A 19,866-nucleotide genomic window follows, 5' to 3' on the forward strand; every position below is an offset into this window, starting at 1 on the left:
TATTCAGGTACTACCACCTGGTGGTAGATGAAAGAAACGCAGTGTCCGACATTACCCGATGTCCGATACTACCCAACTCTCCCCTATATCATAATTTGTAATTTAAGAATTCTTTTACTGAATTAAATATTGATCAGTTAAAATTCTGTTTAACTTTCACTTTAAATTTTGAATAAGATAAAGTTTGTATTTGCAATGGTAATTTATTAAAAAACACATTGCCAGTATAGAATAGAATAGAATGTTTTATTTTCGCTGGCAGAGTTAAGGGCATAAGGCCTTCTCTTCCACTCAACCAGCCTTAATCAATGCAATAGTTACATATATATTTAAATTATGAATATTTACAATACACTTAAAAGATTCTCCAGCAATATTCATTCAGTTAAGTTTTAACGACTAGCACATGTTTATTTAAATAGAGAAAAACCTCTAAGATAAAGTAATAACAGTTTATGAGCTAATGTAATTCAATTCAGTCTATATGCATATGTAAAGAATTACAATTGAGATAGCTAGTTGGTTAAAATGATGAGAATTAATTTAATATAAGTTTACTATAACTATGTTATAGGGAAAAAAATATAAACCTAAAATATATTTATATAATGAGAATATTAATATAATGAAATTTTGCCATTAGGTTTTGTATTCTCTTTAGATAATTAATGATAATAATAAGAATGAACAGATGTTAGTTTCATTATAAGTAACAAATATTAATCGGTAATTAATCTGTTAAGTAAGAATTTATGTAATTTTGATCTAAATGAAATTATTGTCCAGCAACCCCTTACATCACTCGGAAACGAGTTCCAATTTCTAGCAACTGAAACTGTATAGGATGAAGTATATAAAGATGTCTTATGGTAGGGTATAATGAGTAAATTATTGTGATGAGACCTGCTACTTAGCTGATGATATGCGGATAAATTCTGAAAACGAGAAGCCAAATAGATTGGAGTAGCGGTGCGCAGAATTTGAAATAAGAGAATAAGAGAATGCAGGGCTCGTCGATCACTTAACCTTAGCCAAGACAGATTTTGGAAAGACGGGGAAACATGATCATACTAAACTTACGAATATTGCATATATAACGGACGCACGCATTATGCACACGTTGTAGCCTGCTGCTCAAATTTGCATTTAGGTTACTTAATATAATATCAAAGTGTGGCTGGCAGTATAGGCAGACGATTTTTCAGATTTCACAGGTCTATAATTTCCTATTGAAAACAGATGTGCAGCACTTCATACATTATTGTGATATAAGATGTTTGTGCAGAGGGGTCCGAAGTATAGTATAATATACCTGCATTTGTGCCTTAACTGTTATCTGTAGAATTTTTTCCGCATTTTTCCTCATGTAAGTAACTTTTTTTTGAAGTGTAGAATTAAATTTAACTTTAACAATAAAACAACAAATGTCTCAGGACATAGCAAAGATATATAGGGTGTGGCATTATATGGGGCAGAAATATGTACATTACGAAGTGAAGAGAAATGACTAAGAAGAATTTTAAATGTGGATATGGAGAAGAATGGAGCGTGTGAAATGGACAGACAGAATAAGAAATGAAGCTGAATTGGAGAGAGTGGATGAACAAGGAATAATGCTGAAACTGACCAGAAAAAGAAAAATAAATTGGCTGGATTACTAGCTAAGGAGGATACACTGGAAGAAATGGTGAACGGGAGAAAAGTTCTAGATAGAAGAAGATATCAGATCATAGAAACATTAAGATTATATGGATCGTTTGCGGAGACTAAGAATAAGGCGGAACTGAGGGAAGATTTAAGAGTTTTCATATAGTAGCGGTTGCACTTTTTACAAAATATTAAATAACTTCATTACCACGTTTCTGCATTTTCTTCAAATTTTACACATTTATGCCACATGATTTTTAGCTTCCATTTGATATACAATAATATAGTAACCATTAATGTGTTTGAAACTTTGAATTTTTTAAGGAAAAAAATTGTGTCTTACAAGAAACATGATTTAACCTAAAGTGAGAAAATAATAGCCAATTACTATTCTTTTACTTAAATCTGAGATCTTAATCTAAAGATTGGTCCTCAGTGAGTATCACATCTGACTTGGTACTAAATTTATACTTACTTATGGCTTTAAGGGGTTAGGTACAGCTTACAGCAGTAAAATTTTATAAATATTCAACATTTTTTCCTACGTTAATGTATCTTATACAATAATACAAATTGGTATTTGTTAAACACTGTCCTGCTATATGAAAGAAAAATACTTTTACAATTTTTTTTTTTTTCAAAATTCAAAATGGTAGCAGTTCACTGTGCAGTGATTAAGCGTTTCCCTCATAACTCAAAAACTATCCAACATTCTGTGATGACATTTTTTGTGTGTATTTATGCATGTAATATCTACCATATGATGCAAAATCACTTGTCTACCTTTGATAGATTGATAAAAATGAATTAATTTTTAAAAGTCGACAAATATCAGTATTTCCTTCCAACATAAAATAAAAAAATATATATTTATTAAGGAATGTAGTTGAAAGAGTATGATATTGTAAACATGAGTTTCAGCAAAAAAAATTAGATAGAACATGAAAAGGTTAACAAGTTTATGAGTTATGAGGGAGATGTTTCATCACTGCACAGTGAACTGTACTATTTTGAATTTTGAAAAAAAAATAAATAAATATAAATATTTTTTTTTAAATCGTACAAATATTTTTTTTTTTTCATATAGCAGAAGGACAGTGCTTAACACAAGATTATTGTACAAGATAGAGTAATGGAGGGAAAAAATGTTGAATATAATATTTCCAAATATTTTACTGCTGTAAGCTAGTCCTAACCCCTTAAGGAACCCGGAGGTTCATTGCCGCCATCGGTCCCTGTCCTGAACAAGATATACTAAATTAATAAATTTGCATTAACAAATTTTGTTTCATTTTTAATGTATTTTTATTAAAACCTTGCTCATTTTTCATTCAAATTTAACCATTGTAATCCAACCTCTAGAGATTATTGCAGGGGACAAGTGTACAAAATTTGAATTAAATCAGACAAACGGTTCTTCAGATATCAGGTTTTTGTATCGAAAAATATAATTATCGGGAAAATGAGTCTAAAGTTGGGACATGCTTGTACTTACATTCTGCACTAAAAAGCGCCTGCTGCATATGTTACACCATCCCTGTCAGCATATATCTGAAAATTTGGAAGTACAGGTTGATCCGTTTGGGTGTGGATAAAATAAAAACACCGTAAAACATTTACTACTGAACTTTATTTGTTGAAACTTTGTGCATACAACACTGAAAGATGGGAGATCCCTCAGAGCTCAACCTGCAAACTCATAACGGTGATGCAATTCAGCCCATGTCCGTTGTAAGATAAGAGGGGTGATTTGTTGAAAAACTTCAGTAATTTTTACTCTCAGATCATTATTGTTCCTGAGTTTCTGTGAATAGACAATGTATTTAACAAAACCCTAAACGAAAAAGTCAGGAAGGATTAGATCTGGGGAGTTTGTGGGCCAAGCCAAGAGATAGCTCTTCTCGTACTGGGTTTCGCCTGCGACATCCTGCATGCTTTTTTAACACACAGAACATGTTTCTACAAACGTTCGATACCACAACATTATGGAATCATATTTAGGTACATTACGCACACCATACTCAAGTCGAAATTTCCTTTGAGCACTTTTAACACTCTCAAATTTAGCATACCGAAGAACACATTATGCCCGCTGTTGATTTATAGTAGCTATTATAATCATCTGCGATTTTCATTTGTGTTTTCAGATTATGCATTGTTAATTGTCATGTATGGAAACTTCCATCTTTTAATCATAATGTAAGCAGCAAGAAATGTTTCCTACTATCATAATAGCTTTATAATAATAAATTAATATTATCCATACCCAAACGGACCAGACTGTATACGTGTATATAGAAAAGTATACTCTATCGATTGAGACAATAAAAAAATTTTCAAACTTTTTCACGATTCTCTTGGGGTGAAAAGTTTGAATAAAATTAAGTAACGTTGGAATAATAGCGCAAAATGAATTAGGTAACAAGGTACTAACGTTTATACGAGCCAGTATTAACATAGCAACCATTTATGAGCATTAACATTATACAGCAGTGACCTAGCAACAAGTTTTAAATATTATTATGACTGACAGTAACCTAGCAACGAGTCGTAAATCATATAAATTACACAGTAACCTAGCAACGAGTTAGAAACTATTAAATTTAGCAGTCACATAGGAACGAGTTGCTGACAATACAACTGAGTAGTATCCTAACATTAGTTCTAAACTTTAATATGTGTAAATGTATGCATTTATTCACACTGCAAATGGGTATATACCCGGTAGCAGTGGTAACTAATTACACTCAATAATGACAATTAATAATAAATACAATTAATAAAAAATACAATTAATAACTTAATAATAATAATAATAATAGTAATAATAATGACAATAACAATAACAGGGAGCATCCTAAATTAAATGAAGCACGATCACTTGCAATAATATTTAAAGTAAATCTAATGTGTATCTTAACCCTAAGTTCGAACTAAAACCCACGAGCATGATTTGTTCATACATGTACAAGTACCTTTCAGTACTACACTCATTTCGCTGTCAACTCACTCACTGCACTGTAACTACGACACATTTCACTGATTCTATCCTGATTTCATTAACACTTCCAAAACATTTCACTGTTCAAATACTTTGCACTGCCACTAAAAACTATAAAACTTCACTGACAGGAACATGCTTCACTTACATAACACACTTCACTGACACAACACACTTCACGCTTCACTGATACAACACTTTAAATAACAAGATATCAATTACACCCTTTAAATAGTGTGTTTTAATATACTACCGTCTGTTAGTAAAGTCCTTATGCCTATTTTAAAATACATTTTTGGTTATTGGTAAAGCCTTTAGTAAGTCTGCAGGTAAAGCATTCCAGTCCCTGATAGTACGATTGGGAAAAGAAAATTTTTCAGTGTCCGTCCTCTGTTTTCTTTCCCTCAGTTTATATGAGTGGTTGTTTCTTGAAGAGTAATTTGGCGGCTGCAACCTAGTTTTTATTTCTCTCCAGGTACTGTTAATCCACAGTCACACTGAGGAATTTGCACCCAGATATGTCTTTGGCACATCCCAGATACATGTGCCTAAGAGACTTATGTCTTCATACTGCTTACTGAGTACATGTCTGCCACAAGTATCCAAGCGGATATTTACATTCCGGATGCAAATCAGAGGACAAAGACTGATGTTGTGGCTTCAAAACTCGTGTTTTTGTGTGTGAGCGCAACAAGTGTAATAAATGAAGGGGAAAGAGAGAAATGTCGTAGAGGGTAGTAGAGCAACTTAATAAATGTAGTCAAAGCCCTTATAATTCTGTTATGAATTATTTATTCATTTTAAGAGAGGTTGACAGTCATAAGATTTAATAAGAAATAATTATACCAATAAAATAGCATAATGAATGATTTATATATATACACTGGCTGCACATTGTAGCATTAAACGAGAATATACAACTTAAGTAAATAAATATTAAGGTTTACAATAAACTGAAGTGGTTGAATCTCACACTAAAACTGGACGTAAGTGCAGGATAAGACAACATAAATTAAACATTTAAATTATAGAAATTTCGTCATAAAATTGTATATTTATTGTGTGAAATTACTAATTGTGTATAGATTAGTTTTAAATATTCAGTCATGTACTATATTTGTGAACTATTAATAAATTGTAAATTGTAATATACTTGTTGCACATTGTACAGTTAAAAGAGAATTCAACTTAAGCAAGTAAATAAGTTTTAAGGTACCGTATACAGTAAACTCGATTGGTTGAATCTTGCACTATAACTGTACGTAACTATAGCATGTTAAGCCAACATAAATTGAATATTGATATTATAGGAAATTCGTTATAAAATTGTATTTTTTGAAATTACGAATTGTGTATAACTTAGTGTATGTAATATCTTTGTGAACTATTAATAAATTATCTTATTTTATGAACTATTTAAAGTTTGCTGCGGAATTAGAGGATTTCTAAATATAACAGCATTCTTAAAAATTACAGCAGTTGAAAACCTTAAAATTGTGACGTATAATTTTCGTCGTTTGATTAATTACTCTTTTGGCCAGTTTCTCCAAGAAATGTTTAATTTGACTTAACTAGTGTTAAATTAACAGCCTGTTTATTTTTTACGTTTCGTTAATGTATTTTCCATTTCTGCAACATCACTTTGTTTAAAACAACCAACATTTAACTATAGCAGTCGTTAACACTCTTTTAACCACTCAGTAGCAGTTGGTAATGATTTTGCATATGTAAGGCAATTTTTTATTGGCTGATATTATTCTTTAAATTCCTTATTAAAGAGTAACTCATGAAACATGTATAAAATCATAACCTGGTACATTAGGTCATGATCGATAAAGAAGAAAATCAATGAAAGTTGTAGTGACTACTATTCAAAAATAATATTACAACAAAGTGAGATTATAGTACTAATGCTAACATACGACCTATCAAAGAAGCCATTTTTGCTAAAACCTTTTTAATATGATACTGTATTTTGAAACACTGTTGGCATTGGTTATAGTTAGTTGAAAAGAGCCAATATCATAGAATCAAGAGTAAATAGTAGATGCTGAATTGAAGTAAGTGGTACATTTCTATTTGTAGGATATTCAAGTCTGGTTTAAATTTCTTGTAAAATTTTGAGGCCTACTTGTTTTGATAATCTATATTGTCACAAATTGAATATTATGCATAGAATATAAATGATTATTCCTAGTTATCTTGCCACGTTGAGATCCCACATTTTCTAAATATTCAATATATAATAGCTCGGTATCAAAATAAGTAGCCAATATGATAATCTTCATTTTTGAACATTATCTTCCCTATATTATACAATGAAGTGTGGATAGAACAGAGAAAAATATTAGTTTTCCAAAGTGTCTTTTAAGTTGTATGTTATCAGTCATTCAGGAAGCATTCCTTAAAGAGAGACATCAAATATTATTTGAACAGCTGTGGTGTCATCTACCATATTTAACTATCTGTCAAATGAGTTAACTGCCTAAAATCCTACATTTAAAGTTAACAAACACTGTTAAGCCAAACTAGTGTTAAAGACATGAAAAAACTGTATTTAACATATTGTTTATAGTTTAACATTCCTTAAATGTTCTAACAATACTTGGAGAAACCGGCTATTTGTGTTTAATTTTATTAAATTTCCGAAAAAAGGGAGTTCCGAATTATGTATTTTGTTTTCTATCGCATTTTCATTGGTATTGAATTCCATAAAATTGTTCTATAAAATGTCGCATTTCGGTTTTCTGTTGCATGTACGATCCCACAAACATCTAGTAATTACGTAATTCTTCTGTCAGTTTTATTGTACTGGTTTCCTACGTTCCATTTCTCGTGCAGTCAGAATCGCAGTAAATAATGTCCATCATCATCATCATCATCATCACCCGCCACGAATTAGGCCTGTGTAGACCTGTTTCGGCCCCATCTAGCAGTCTTCTAAAAGGTCTTCCTAACCGTCGATGTTCCCTGGGTTGATATTGCATCATCATTTGAGGAATCTTGAATTCTCTCTTCGTTTTACATGGTGTAGCCCAGCGTTTCTCAAACTATGGTCCGCGGACCACCTGTGGTCCTCGAGGTCTGCCCTTGTGGTCCTTCAAAACAGACAGAAGAAAAAATAAAATTCAAACGAACTGCGTATCACACTATAGCTTAAAATCTCAGAGTTTGGAAATGACACATGACAATCGAATTTCACTTTTTCTCCCAGTACTGACATTTTATGAAATTTATTATCCTACCAATCTATCGACTTCCCACTTTGCTCAAAGCAACAAAAGAGGTATTTAAAGCACTATACACGTGGTGTTTCTCGACATCTTTTCCCTGCACATCTGGCGCCGCGCCTGTAACCCAGGCAGGGATCACCCGAATTCATAACAGAGGACCAAAGTACCGAACCTTAATTCGATTTTAAAATATAGGTATAGTGGTATTAAAATATGCTACGAAAATTATAAATTTGCTTTCGAAGGGAACAGGAGTAAGGTGGTCCGCGGAACTGTTCTGGCTTTAAAAAGTGGTCCCCAATTCAAAAAAGTTTGAGAAACGTTGGTGTAGCCAATTTAGTTTGTATCTGTTTATTTTTTTTCTACTGACTCTGCTTTTAATTGTTCCAATATTTCTTCATTCCTTTTTCGATCTAGAAGAGTTTATCCTGCAGTCCGTCTGAGAAATTTCATTTCCGTTGCTTTGATTCTGCTCATATCTTTTTTCCTTAATGTCCAAATCTCACTACCGTATAAAAGGGAGGGTAACGCTAGCGTATTATATATTTTTTTCTTGTGGATATTTGTACTAATTTAGCTTTTAATGTATTATTTATTATTCCTACAATTTGTGTAAATATGGTGATTATCTTGTTCACATCTTTTTCATTTTAATAAGATACTTCACAACCCAGATAATTGAAATTTTGTACTTGTTCTAGGCATAGGTTATTGTGTATTATTATTATTGTTATTATTATTATTATTATTATTATTATTATTATTATTATTATTAAATATCCGTGGAAAAGAACCCTAATTCACCAAGCGGTATGCTAGGGTTTTAGTTTTGTTATACGGTATACTATACTACTTACTTTTTAGACAGATAATGGTGAAATATATATCTACAGTCTTTTAAAGATAAAGTTTAACAAGTCTATAAATTGTATCAACAAGGTTTTTTGATTACTTCACATAGTGGAGTCCTGTATTCGGTGTTGCAGTCCAGAAGATGTGTCTGTATTTGAAATCTCTTTGCTTCAATAATAGGACAGTCAAATAGTAGGTGTTTTACACTGTGAAGGTCTTCGCGGCAGAAGCATGTAGAGTCGATGTTTGCTGGAATGTTGAATCTATCGAAGTAAGTTCCAAATTTCCCATGTCCAGAAAGAAACTGCGTTGTTAAGAAAGTTTGTTTGAAGTTATGTCTTTTGAGTCGGTCGTAGATTGTTGGGAAGTAGGTGTCTCTTGTTGGTTATTACTTCTGATTGTATCTTGTCCCAAAAATGCCAGTAATTTCGATTTTTGTGCTGAAATCTCCATCCCAAAATCGGATAATATTTTATTTAATGTATATAGTCCTCTTTGTAAGTCATCCTCTGAATTGGAAATTATAATTTGATCGTCTGCAAAGAGCAGGGTATTTAACGTTAAGGTACTGGTTATTATGATTCCTGATTATAATTTGGTTCCATTTAGAAATGATTTCATTTATGTAAATATTAAATAGTGTTGGAGATAATGAGCAACCTTGTCTAACTCCATTATTAACATATTTTCTTTCTGATATGAAGGGTACAGAGAAAGAACGAACAGAGTTACAATTCTCATAAGGGTGACGACATCTAAGTCAGTATAGGCTATTACTGCAAAATTTGTGTTTTTCTTATCAAAACTGATAAAGGAGAATTATCACTACGGATACAATCATCCTTTCCTACATTTTCATTAGGAACAACAATAAATTTTGCAGTAATATGCTGAATTAGATGATATCACCCTTACGAAAATTGTGACTCCGTTCTTTCTCTGTACCCTTCATATACGATTATTTATTTTGACACTTATTTTATTGTCAGTGTAGATTTCTACATAAATCATAAACATTATAGAAAACATAATAGAAGCAAAATAAAACATAAGAGAAATAATGTCAATAAACAATAGAAATATTACTCGCGCAAGGTAAGAACGCAGAGATTACTCAGAGATGTGTATCTTGTATAGGCGTTATAGATCGTAACAATGAGTTGTAAACAATAATGCTAACTAGTGGTAACTTGTGTCCATGCCGCAGGCAAGGCGACTGGCCTGGTAACCAACACCAGGGTGACGCACGCTACGCCCGCGGCGCTGTACGCCCACTCCCCCAGCCGCTACTGGGAGGACGACGGCAAGGTGATGCCCAGCGCGCGCAGCACCTGCAAGGACATCGCACGCCAGCTGGTGGAGGACGAGCCGGGCCGCCACATCAATGTGAGTGTGTCATTTCTAACTGCTAGGCACGTTATGAAAATTTAATTATATAGGCTTGTTACTTGAATCATTGAGGTCTTATAACAAGCATTTTTTCACCGAATTAAACGGTAAATGTTTTACACGATAATAATTCTTAATTTTATCTTGCGGAAAATGTGAAAAATGTTTCTGATTGTAGTTGTTTCAGTAATTTCAGGCCCAGTTGTAAGATCGCTGTATAAATACTTCGTGGAATAGCCTAACTATAGAAAAGATTAAGTATCGTGTTGTATGACGTCCTTCTATTACAAGGTTATCTATTCCATAATTAGCTGAATTTTAACAGAGGTTAGTAGTATTTGTAGATGATGTTTTGTTTATCAACTCCATTTATGCCATCCTAGCACTATAAACAGGTTGTTACTACATCGAAAATCGTGCGTAATTGCTTAGCTCACTGGTCAACAGTCATCATCATCGTCCTTGCAGGTATTAGGCCTAGTGGCCTGTTATGGTCTCCGTCCATCTTTTCAGGGAGTCTCAAAGATCGTCTTCCATGTGGTATATAGCGGAGAATTTGTCTTGGGAGTCTGGAACGGTCCATCCTATTGAAATGGTTAAGCCATTTTTGTCTATAGTGATTGAGATGTTCATAAATAGGTGTAATTTTCAATTCTTTTGTAATTAGTTCATTCCTTTTGGTCAAGCAAGCTGTAGATGGCAGTCCTCCTTAGAAATCTCATTTCCGCAGTTGTTAGGCGTTGAACATCTGAGTTTCGGACAGTCCAGGCCTTACTACCATACATGAGGACAGGTCTTGCTGAACTTTATATGCTTTTAACCTGGTATGTTTTTGGGTTTTCGTGGTTGTGAAAACCTGCTTGATGATTCTTAAGGCTCCATTAAAATGTTGAATATTTTCAGATATATCAGTAACAGGTAAATATGTCAAATTATAACCTAAATATTTAAATGAGTTTACCTGTTCTAACGTATGGGTTCCAATGCAAATTTTACTCCTAACTGGCTGTTTACCTTGGAACGCCATAATTTTTGTTTTGTTTTGTGAAATTTTCAAATTGAAATTTTGTGCTATTATATTCCGGTGATGTATTGAGTATTGCAGCTCGTCTTCATTTGTAGCAAAAAGAATCTGATCGTCTGCATATAATAATGTATCTAGAGTACAATTTCGGAAGAGCTGGTCAAGAGTGATTTTGTTAAATGTACAATTTATGCTGTTTCTTATGTAATTTCATCTGCTGATTCCAAAAATGAAGTCCGAATTTTTCTACCACCCACCATTTTTTTATTTTGTAATTCTAGAAAAATTGATTTATTTTTATTACTATATACAGTCTTAACATGCTAATGGAATGAAAATATTTCAAATATTTCATTTCATTGCTTTAACAATAGACCTGTAAACTTTAGATTATTGTTGTTTGTGAATTCAAAGTTCATAAAAATAAATTTTATTCCTCATTACACTGTGAAAGGTGGTTTTAATTCACAGTTGAATTGGAACTTACATTCATGAAACACGTTTCATAACCTGTGTTTTCTTTGTCCTAATTTTAAGTGTGGTAGAAATATCTTATATAGTGAAACATACCTTGAAATACTGTATAAATCACATAAACAATTTTTGTTACGTTTGTGATTAGTTACCTTTGAATTTTACTAGATTATTAAAAAGAGCTTACGAGTGTTCTTTCGATTGCAAAATTAATGATGACAGAAACTGGGCCTCTGAAATCTGTTGTGCTCCAAGTGATTCTATTAATTGTTTGGCTAAAAGGATCCCGTCATATGGCTTTTCCAGTTCCAATGGTATGCCGGGAACCTAACGATCATTCAACAGAATGTTACTTTCTGGAAACCACAGATCAGAAGATTACAGAGAACTTATCAGCGATCTGATTCAGAACTATAACGTGATGGGGTGTTATATCCCTCAAAGTAACTTCTTGGATTCTCATCTATTCTTTCTTTCCTTAAAACTTTCGGGTAGTGAGCGACGAGCATGGGAAACGTTTTCATCAGGATTTCTCTCAAATGGAAAGGCGCTATCAGAAAAAATGGAGCCGAAATATTCTGTCGGATTACTGCTGGACACTCAAAAGAGATGTTTCTCAAGCGAAATGTAGTCTATAATCTACTACACATTTTAGGTAAATAAATATGATTTTAGGTAAAATGATATAAGGTATCAATAATAGAAAAGTTTGAATTACGTTTCATAAATTACTCAAAAGAACCTGGGTGATAGAGGAATTTTCAAAACAGATTTGAAATCAGCACGAGAAATTTTATAAAAATCACCCATTCGTTATCTTTTAACAAAATAATGTTCAATTTTGTTTGACCATTATAGCACGCGTGTCGATAAAAACAATTACGTATTTGCTATGACGTAATACCGGAACGCTTACTACATTGAGTATCGCTTCTACGCGCGACGTAACAAGAAATGAAATGTAGGACAGAAGATAACGTATCGTTTATTTCCAATCTTTAACAATTTTGTATCACTTTTGTAATAACAGTTCTGTGGTTCAGAGAAACTATATTAACAAAAGAAAGGAACATTTGTAACATAACCTCCAAGGTCATCCATTACTCTTTACTCTTTTCCGTAGACAGGTGGATAAAAGAATTTGCCCTGGCTTTTCATAAAAAAAAGGACTGAACGCGTTTTGGTATCACACTCTTCAATTAATTTATTCGTATCTAATCACTCAGAGTAGAAGACAATATATCAATACCAACAGTCACAAACAAAAGTGTTGTAAACGTTGTTGATTCGTCAGTCGCTACACGAATTTACACTTACTATTGATAGAAAGTTTAAATCAAACACGTCTACAGTAAATAAGTGACAAGAGGCCCAGTTGTACGAACACAGAATGAAGATTTGTTAAAATTAATTCCATAGTTACGGGAGAAATGTAGCGTACGAAGTTGGAATAATCCATTATCTGGATATCTGGTATCTGAATCGTGAATTGGAGAAATCCAGATTCAGTTTCAGAATGAAAAAGGACACAGTTTTAAGTATGTTGGAATTAATCAGTGATGATATGCAATACATGACATTGAAGTAAAATTAGTTCATATTATCGTCATTAAAAATAAATTGAAAATGTTTAAATAATTAAAATTAAATGTTAGGTAAATTTTATTTCTAAAACAATATTATAATAACAGTATTATCTTTTGAAATCCTCTAGGTACTATTCTGAGGATTAAATAACCTGGCTGCAGACTCCCAAGCTCTTACCTTTTAATTAGACGTTGTTTTCTAGTACGTTCTCACAGTACAGGCATTCACTAGCTTAATCAGCTTAAGTGTATATTCTTTCTTATAGTTTTGATTTCTGTTGCAAGTGGTACACTTATTAATAAAAAGAGAGCTTACTTGAAGTAAAAACTGAGGTAGAAAAAAAATAGTAAGAATAAAATTATTAGAGATTTATATAAGGGCATGAAGGAATTAAAGAACGAATATTAGACAAGGGTAAACGAGGTCAAGGATGAAAATGAAATTTGGAAGTAAATTCCGAAAAGACAAAGTATATGATTATGTCTCGTGACCAGAACATAGTACGAAATGGAAATATAAAAATTGGAAATTTATTTTTGAAGAGGTGAAAAAATTCAAATATCTTGGAGCATCAGTAACAAATATAAATTACTCTCGGGAGGAAATTAAACGCAGAATAAATATCGGAAATGCCTGTGATTATTCGGTTGAGAAGCTTTTGTCATCCAGTGTGCACTAAAAAAAAAACCTAAAAGTTAGAATTTATAAAACATTTATATTGCTGGTTGTTCTGTATGGTTGTGAAACTTGGAGTCTCACTTTGAGAGAGAAACAGACACTAAGGGTGTTCGAGAATAAATATTTGGGATTAAGAGGGATGTAGTTACATGAGAACGGAGAAAGTTACACAATGCAGAACTGACCGCATTCTATCTTCACATGAATAAATTAGGAACATTAAATCAAAACGTTTAAGATGGGCAGGGCATGTAGCAGGACAGGGCATGATGGGTGAATTCAGAAATGCACATATAGTGTTAGTTGAAAGGCCGAAGGGAAAAAACCCATTGGGGAGGTCGAGACATAGATGGAAGGATAATATAAAAATGGATTTAAGGGCGGTAGGATATGATGGTAGAGACTGGATTAATCTTGCTCAGAATAGGGACCGATGACGGGCTAATGTGAGGGTGACAATGAACCTCTGGGTTCCTTAAAAGCCATAAGTAAGTAATTAAATATGCGTTGTATAGGTGATTCAGAATATCTTCCCTGTTGCTACAGCTGTCAAAAAAAAGTGGCCACTCTCTAGAAACAAAGTTCCCTTCGGATATCTCCGCAACAATTCGGAGATAGGCGATGTTATATGTTGTTGAACCACGTTGTCTGATATCTACAGTTATAAAGTATTCTCCGTCTTACTGTTGTAGCCTAATGGTAGTGTTTCTGGCTGGTATTCGCGAGGTCGTGTGTTCAAACACAATCTAATGCTTTTTAAGTTTTTTTTTAAGAGAAAGAAAATATAGTTTCTTCTGTCTCATATATGACTGTTTTAGTAATTAAAATCAGGTTTATGAATGTATTATGAATGACTTCATCATTATTTATTATGACGTTATAGCTGCAAAGTGAAAGAAAGATTATATTCACAACAAAAATATATTTCGTGGCAGAAACAAAACAAACTTACTGGCGTCTGCCTTAGAAAATCCAAACAATTAAAAAAAAAAAAAAACAGAAAGCCACGATTCAATATTTAGACCATCTTCCTCCCATCTCGGTCATATCTTGCCGTCGAGTGGGCATGGAATCGACTAGACTTTTCAGTTCTTAGCGTCGGCATTCCAGACATACTATTATAGTTTGCTGCATCTATTGATCTAAGAAAATTGTACTTTATAATATAAGAGAATAAATTGTGTTCGCTATCGTGTGCTATACTCGTACATTATTTTATTCATTACTTACTTACTGGCGTTTAAGGAACCAGGAGGTTCATTGCCGCCCTCACATAAGCCCGCCATTGGTCCCTATCCTGAGCAAGATTAATCCATTCTCTATCATCATATCACACCTCCCTCAAATCCATTTCAATATTGTCTTCCCATCCACGTCTCGGCCTCCCTAAAGGTCTTTTTCCCTCCGGCCTCCCAACTAACACTCTATATGCATTTCTGGACTCGCCCATACATGCTACATGCCCTGCCCATCTCAAACGTCTGGATTTAATGTTCCTAATTATGTCAGGTGAAGAATACAATACGTGCAGTTCTGTGTTGTGTAACTTTCTCCATTCTCCTATATCCTCATCCCTCTTAGCCCCAAATATTTTCCTAAGCATTTTATTCATTACTAATATATAAATTTCGTTACTTGTATGTTACTTGTACGAAGGTTCTATTTAATACTACTTTAAAACGGAAATGTGTAATCGCTGAAACATCTTATGAATAAAAATATTCCACAGCAGTACCTATAAGAGCTTGAATTCTGCCTTCGGTAATCATCCACGGTTCGAATTTCTGAAACTCATGACAGAAAAAGCTCCATGCGGGTTGCCATTGATCTCGTATATCGCACTCAGACCATTTGGTATGTGATGATCTGAATCCAACGGTTTTTCTTGGTTCTACGTTCTCATGGTAGTGTCGCTAGAAGTGACATACTTAAAATATATTTAAATAAGTTAACAAATTGTGTTAAATTCTACATTTCTGTTCTTTACAAGTACCTTCTTATTATGCCCGTTATTTAATTCGAATGAAATGAAACAAATTAATTTGAGGGACTGGAGTAAACTTACGTATTAAAAAAGAATATGACAAGAGCAAATGACTAGATAAAACACTATCCGATGGAAAACGCGACTGTAAGAAACGTTGGAAAGCCGAAAGAAAATAAATAACTAACATAACAGATTGACTGCACATGATTAACATAAAATTGTCACACGAAAACTAAAATTCGTAACATTCACGTGACGCTACCAGTGGGCGTTATACACACCGATCAATTCTTTCTAATTTTTACCTATTTTCAATATGTTTTCAACTCAACTGACGTTCTATACGAATTCTTTACATTCCAAACAACCTTCCCCCTGAAAATTATATATCTTTTTCACCCTCAATCCCCCACTCGATTTGATAACATATTTCAGGCTCTTAAACAAAATACAGCAAATTTCAATATTTTAATTACGTGGCTCTGGTGAACTACAGTTTTGACGAGGTGAGCATGCGCAATTTTATGTATCTGGAACTTATAAATTGTCGGTGACCAGTTCTTCTTGCCGCGAATGTAGGCTACATAAAAACGCGGATAAACTGAAGGTTTCCGCCCAAAATCCTATATGAACTTACTATGTGACAAGTTTTCAAGATGGCCGATCCTACAAGATTGGTTTTGTTAGCCGCATGTTAAGTATCGCAACATTGAAAGCTAGTGCATTCTGGGAGGACTCTGGCTGTCTCGCACTCCAAAAGCTGTCGTGCGCTCGCTGAAGGGTTGCCCACGATGTTTCCCACATCTACTTTGTATTCAGCATAAAAATCTCCTGATGTAAGTAAATACACGTGACTGCAATTCTTGAGTTTTCCCATTGATCAGAACACAACATTCATACATTTGTATTTGAAAATCACTACATTCACAATCACCATCATCGTCGCCGTTATCAATATAATTTCAAATTTATAAGAATGCTCTTCTACTTCAGGGCTAATTAAAAAGGTTTTGCAGGAATAATGTCCATCAGACTGACACATAGTGCCCCATGCCTTGATTTTGATCAGTGTACGATCCAGTGTGGGTTATAGAAGAAGGGAGAATGGGATATCCCCACACGTAATTATATCGCAGTTATTGGCACCTGATGCTACTTCCAAATTTCGACGTGGACAAGATGTTTCCTACAAATCCTTCATTGAGCGCTTCATCAGAATTGGATTTCTTTTACATGTATATGTCGTGAATAAGCTTCAAGGGCTTTGACTACCGGTTTGTCGAATCGCCGATACTGCGCTGTCCACAAACAGGATATGGGATAGGGTTACCATGAGAAGAAATTCTATAGGAGGACATGGAATCTAAAATAAGAGGACATTGCTGATAAAAGGAGGACTTTTTAAAAATTGGAAAAAAGAAAATTAAAAATAAAAACAGTCAGTTTTCTCACTAGTTGCTGGATCAATATTACATCTGTACCCTACTTATCTGTGGAGCCCACTTTATGCACAAGAACCTGAAGGGACCAACATATAACTATGGAACAGTTCACAGAATATGTCCTTGAAATTATATTTTACCATGATGATACCTCTGACTTTCTCCGTTAGCATGCGATTTCGTTCTTTTGTCCATTGGGCAGGTATCAGGGAAAGTACTCTCTCAGCACTTGCATTTTGACTTGGGGATAAATAAATAGAATTGACATATTTTTAAGAGTTCTGAGAAAGTTTCAGTGCTGGCAGAACTATTGAAATTGAAGAATTTGCACCATTTTTATCTAAACTTAATTTTTTGTCAAAATTAACTTGATTGGCATATCTTTGTACATTGCAAAATAAAATTGATGAAATAGCTTAGAATCATGAATAGTGACATTTTTAAAGTGTAAGAATTCAATGCATGTCAATAGGTCATCATATTTTATGTTTTTATGTGCTCCAGCTTCAACCATTGAAAGCAGTTAAATTCTTTCATAGGTTTTCACCATTTATTTAGATATTCTATGCATAATATCGCACATTTTTCAATATTCATATTCATCCTAGTTGAAATGCGAAATGCCGTACATTTCAATTTTTTTTAATGCCTGCCGGACAGAATAAAATGATTAAAAAAGAGGACATGTCCTCCTTTTGTCGGACGGATGGAAGCGCGTCCACCGATAGCTAAAGTTAGCAGTGTTCCTGCCGGGAGTTAATTTATTTATCCCCAGTGCCGAATTTAGGCCTAGGCAACCTAGGCAGTTGCCTAGAACGGCAATTCCAGGGGGGGGCGGCATTCTCTCTCTTTTTTTTCTTTCCTTTTTTCCATTTTTATTTTACAGTGAAATTTGTTTTTAACACACTTGTTGGCAAATCTTTTCTGAAGTTCATTTTTGAAGACTTTGTGGAAGTCGGATATAGTTTTATTAGCCCATTGTCGCGGTCGCAGCGAGAGTAAAAGGAAAGTGTACAGTTGCATAATTATATTGTAATGCCGGTGTCACGTTATTATACTATGAAACTGCTGACATTTAACTGCTTGTATAAACAAGAATGCATTGTTGAAAATCAAATTTATGTATGTTTATTCTTTATCGCCATTAAATTAAATTAAATTATGTTTTATTTAACGGCGCTCGCAACTGCCGAGGTTATATCAGCGTCGCTTTCGCTTATGGCTGTGAATAGTAACTATAATTCTGTTGCATTTTCAATATAATATATCGTCAACAATACTATTTGATCACTTTCCAACATGAACACTACATAATTCGATATGAAAGGTTTATTCCGCAATTCTGGGTGCTATTCATAGGCATTTCGCTAGCCAGCGCCACAAGCGTGCTAACTAGCCCCGGCTATCGACTGGTTACTTGTACGAGATTCATATCATATCGCTGATCATCCACCGGAAGCCCGCGCTAAGAATGTCTATGAATACGACCCATTTTTCAATTTACTTTATACTTCCTGTCGAAATAAGAAATACTCGTAATAATTATGCCTACCACCAATAAAACCGATGCTTAAAAATAAACCACAGCCTGCCTTTCACAAATAAATTTTGTTTCAACAATGAATAAGTTTGAATATGTTTCTTTCCATCTAGTCTAATGTGCTTCCCGTGATCAACTTGACGACATCATCGATGCTTTCTCTGTAAGAAAGTGCGAAGGAAATCTTTATAATTCACAAGTAGGAAGCATGTATTTTGATTCAAGTAACTTGTTGTTTTCTGAATTGCAACATTTTATTTAAAACTAATTTAAATTAAACATGACAGATATAACAGCTGCTCATAAACTGTTTGTGGGAATTGGGGAGCGGCAAATTTAGCATTGCCTAGGGGTGGCACTATACCTAAATGCTGCCCTGCTCATCCTGTACGATTTCGTTACGTAGTGCAGTAGACGGCAAAGATCATTACGTCATATAAAATGCAGCTTGCAATACACAGAAAAGGGGAAGATAGGCGAGAGAGGATACCGAGACTGCTGAATGATCATGCTTAACCCCTGCTTGTGTATTAAGGGTTGACATGCGATTCAAGAAATGCCGACTAGTGCTGTAGAGAGTAATTCTGTGTTGTTTGGGTAAAGGGAGATAAGTCATAAAAATGAGTTCGGAGATAAATGAAAATTAAACTTGGAACCCTTATTACAAATAATTTTCTACACAAATAAAACACATCAACTGCTACTATTCTTTGACTTTTGCACACCCACTTGTGTAATTTAACTTATGTGTTCATCTAGGGAACAAAATTCCACCTTGACAAAAAAATGACTTATACCCCTTTACCCAAACACCACAGAATTTTATGTTTTTCTGTCTACGAGTATGTACAATGACTTTTTTAAAATTATTAGACGAATTTTATTCATATCAAGTATCTGAGTCAATGTTTTCGAGATCGAAACCCTAGATCATAATGTACCCAGATTGCTCGGCCTTATAGGCTTTGACAGTAACAACTTTTGTCAGGTTTACTATGCTGCCATCTAGTTA

General features: G+C 33.8%; 1 protein-coding gene across 1 annotated transcript in view; it reads left to right on the forward strand.

The window, feature by feature from the left end:
• The window catches only part of LOC138697021 (alkaline phosphatase, tissue-nonspecific isozyme-like), a 790,521-nt gene that overhangs the window by 389,950 nt on the left and 380,705 nt on the right, over window positions 1–19,866 (forward strand). Inside the window, exon 4 of the mRNA XM_069822614.1 lies at window positions 9,941–10,119. Within this exon, the coding sequence (XP_069678715.1) occupies window positions 9,941–10,119 (179 nt within the window). The remainder of the gene's footprint in view (window positions 1–9,940; window positions 10,120–19,866) is intronic.

The sequence above is a fragment of the Periplaneta americana genome, chromosome 3 (assembly GCF_040183065.1).
Source record: "Periplaneta americana isolate PAMFEO1 chromosome 3, P.americana_PAMFEO1_priV1, whole genome shotgun sequence".
In the NCBI taxonomy this organism is placed as follows: domain Eukaryota; kingdom Metazoa; phylum Arthropoda; class Insecta; order Blattodea; family Blattidae; genus Periplaneta; species Periplaneta americana.